This window comes from Phalaenopsis equestris, unplaced genomic scaffold (assembly GCF_001263595.1).
Source record: "Phalaenopsis equestris unplaced genomic scaffold, ASM126359v1 Scaffold211642, whole genome shotgun sequence".
NCBI classification, from domain to species: domain Eukaryota; kingdom Viridiplantae; phylum Streptophyta; class Magnoliopsida; order Asparagales; family Orchidaceae; genus Phalaenopsis; species Phalaenopsis equestris.
The window spans coordinates 66,648-69,919 of record NW_018230629.1 but is presented as its reverse complement, the minus strand read 5'-3'; the positions used below and the strand labels follow the sequence as shown (position 1 = coordinate 69,919).

General features: G+C 33.4%; 1 protein-coding gene across 1 annotated transcript in view; it reads right to left on the bottom strand.

Annotated features, from left to right (window-relative positions):
* The window catches only part of LOC110036841 (transcription factor EAT1-like), a 2,651-nt gene extending 1,451 nt beyond the window's left edge, over window positions 1–1,200 (bottom strand). Inside the window, exon 1 of the mRNA XM_020741375.1 lies at window positions 721–1,200. Within this exon, the coding sequence (XP_020597034.1) occupies window positions 721–1,101 (381 nt within the window). The 5' untranslated portion in view covers window positions 1,102–1,200. The remainder of the gene's footprint in view (window positions 1–720) is intronic.
* Window positions 1,201–3,272: the final 2,072 nt, after the last annotated feature.

The window sequence follows — 3,272 nt, the reverse complement described above, 5'->3', positions numbered from 1 at the left end:
TATATATATATATATATATGAAATAAACATAATACTTATTTTTTCCAAGATTGACAAGCTATTCCTATAATGTACTTTTGATAAAAAAAATTTTCAGCTCGAAGTAGACTTTTTATCAAAAAGCTTTTCTTCAAATGAGGAATTTCAAAAACTATATCAAAAGCGCATTTTAGTACCTAGCTGAAAGTTTCAGCTGCTTGGGGCAGAAGAAAATATGCAGTCCTTTAAATAAATTGTACTTTATATAAATGGTGAGATAGGGAGTGAGGGAGAGGGGAAATTAAATATGATGGAGGTAAGGTATTAGCTACTAATATATATATATATCTATATATATATATATAGAACATAAAATCCAAAAAAAAAAAAAAAACTTCGAAAATATACGTAATTATGATTTTTATAAGAAAGTTATAACAATTTTCAGAACAATTTAGATTTTTTGAAATACAATCTATTGCCAAGTAAATCTAACGTCTAACAAATTTAATGGAAATATATCCGATCATATATATATATATATATATATATATGAAGCTTTCAGAATTACTCTACTTAGCATCAAATTCATTTATTTTATGGTCCATAACATAATATATTTTTTAGTTCAAATGATAAATATCTATGACTGCTATTTTAATTGTTACTAATGATGCAATTGAATACAATAGTTTAGAATTTATTATTGCAATAGATCACATAAAATGAAGAAGGGATTACCTTTGTTGGGTTAGGGATGAGTGACTTAAGCAGCTCAAACTTCTTCCCCAACCTCTCTCTCCTCTGCTTCTCATTCTTCTGCGTTCCACACTCCTCCAAACCCCTCATCATCATCCCCTTCCTCTTCCTGCACTCCATCTCACACCTCTCAATCTGCCCATACTCATGCATCAAACCAGCTTCTAAGACGTTCATATTCATCCCCACCCCCGGATCAAAAAAGATCGCCGGCATAACCGGCGGCGCGCCGTAGGACGAAATATCAGCCATCAAACCCTCCGGCAGGGAGTGAATGTTTGGGGAATCGAACTGCCGAAGGTAGTCCAGGCCGGTATCTGCCATCAAACCTCCTATGAAGTCTGGAGACTGGGGGTTAAACATGCTTTTGCTTCTCTATGGAGGAGGAGAGGAAAGAAGGGCTGAGCGGTTTCTATTTATGTAGCATCCTCCTGTGTCTGCACTGACTCTTTAGCATGCTGATATTATCTTTTGCTTCTTTCTGGAGCCTAGCAGCGATTATTGGTCTGTTTATGAGATTCTGTTTCTGGTGGGGCCCAGCTTCAACCTCCTTCAGAGTTCTGTTGTGGGACCCGCCCGCTGAGGCGCAGATGATCTTCCGTAGTTTTTGGATGCCGTCCGGTGGCACGTTATACGGCAGAGGTGGCCGATTGATCATGGAACCTTCAGAAAACTAAAATGTAAGCCATCTATTCAAAGCCATTAAGACGGAAATCGATTTATATATGGAATTACCTGATCACGTGACTGCTGTCAGTTAACGAATATTTCTTAAATGTACTCTTATAAATGGCTCATCATGCTATTTTTTTTTTTTCTTCTTAAATGTTTCCGCCAAAATAACTGCTGTGTTTATAAACCCGGGAGTTATTTTTGTTACAAACCACATCCTTGAGCCATCCATATTAGAGTTTCTCAGCATTTTGTATGTTCTTTGTGCGTATTAGTTGGTTTGTTCACGATTAACTCGGGAGTTATTTTTGTTGCGAATATAGAAATCGATCCACTGCTCAAATTAATATTTTCTCATGTTTGGCAGCAGATTTATTATTAGTTGTCATAGATACTTGAAATTAGTTGCTAAATTAATTGTTCTTAATTCCTTCTATGATTTGCCACAGAAGAAAAATAAATAATGAATTGACTTCATTAATTTTTTGATTGATTCTTTAATGAGCCTAAAGACATGATGAAATTAATAAATAGACGTACTGGCTCCCCTTGTTATCCCTCTTCGGCATTGGTAATTTTCCAGGTTTTTCTTCTGGTGTGTTTTGTTTAGAAGCTCTCAGGGAGAGAGAGAGAGAGAGAGAAGCAGAGGGGGAGAGGAGAGACAAAAATGTAGAAAAAGAGTGTTTTCTTGTAATCGTCAAGGTGATCGATAGATGTAATTCTTCAAGCTAATAAAATCTAGTGCAGCTCCATAGACGTATGCAATTTGCCGAACCACGTAAGTTTGTGTGTTTTGTTGTTTTTTGTTTTGCATTTTTTCTCGATCAGGTTTTTCACTTTTTTACTGTCGTTTTTTCACAACAATTTTATATCGTGATATTCAAGTCAGATTTGAGAGATTATGGTAGTTTTAATAAATTGTTAAAAGTGATTTTTATGATTTTTTTTTTTCTTGTTCATGTTAATTTCTACATTAGCAGCACTCAAAACATTAAATATTTTGTTTTAATCACCCACACTTTAAATATAATATTTTAACAATTATTTTCATAATAACCATTTCCATTACTCACTAATGAAACTTTTAAGTGAAAATTTTATCATTAAAATATTATATTTAAAGTTTGTCACCCAATAAAAAAACCACTCCCTTAAAAGCTATATGAAAGTGGGCCCCACTTTAAAATTTTAAAAATTTTTAAAAAAATGATGTTTATTACATGACGTAAAATAATTGGAGGGTGTATGTGCGGATTCCGTACCCAATAAACGCTCTTTAAAGGCAATCTATTAGTTCTTTTCCCCCCTTATTTGGATTTTCATTTTTGACCGCGTCTAATTACCAAGAAATTAGATCAAATAAGTAGTATTTTTTTTAATATTTTTTTCAATTTGATTGCCATCCAATACGAACTGAGTATTCAAAAATTACATTTGAGGATTATCTTATCTTCATTAAATTTTATTTTCAGATAATAATCAAATTAAAAATAGTTACCAAACAATAGTATTCATGATTCAAATTTGGAACCTCTAGACCATACTCATGCCATATTTCTATTTTCATAATTCCCAGGCAGAGCTACAATATTTAAATCATATTACATTTCGTAGCACTGTCAGCGAATGATGAGTTTGGACTGCTGTAATTTGTTAATTTAACAAAATTTTGACCGTAAATGATCTTTTTTGTGGTTATAATTTTAACATTAATTAATTATAGCATTAATTTATCTGAAGAAGAATTCTCTCTCTTTTTCTCTCTCTCTCGCTCGCTTGCTCTATTAGGGCTGTCAAAAAGGCTCATTGTTCATGAACAACTTGTGTTCGGCTCGTTAAGTAGCTCGTGTTCTGCTCGTTGG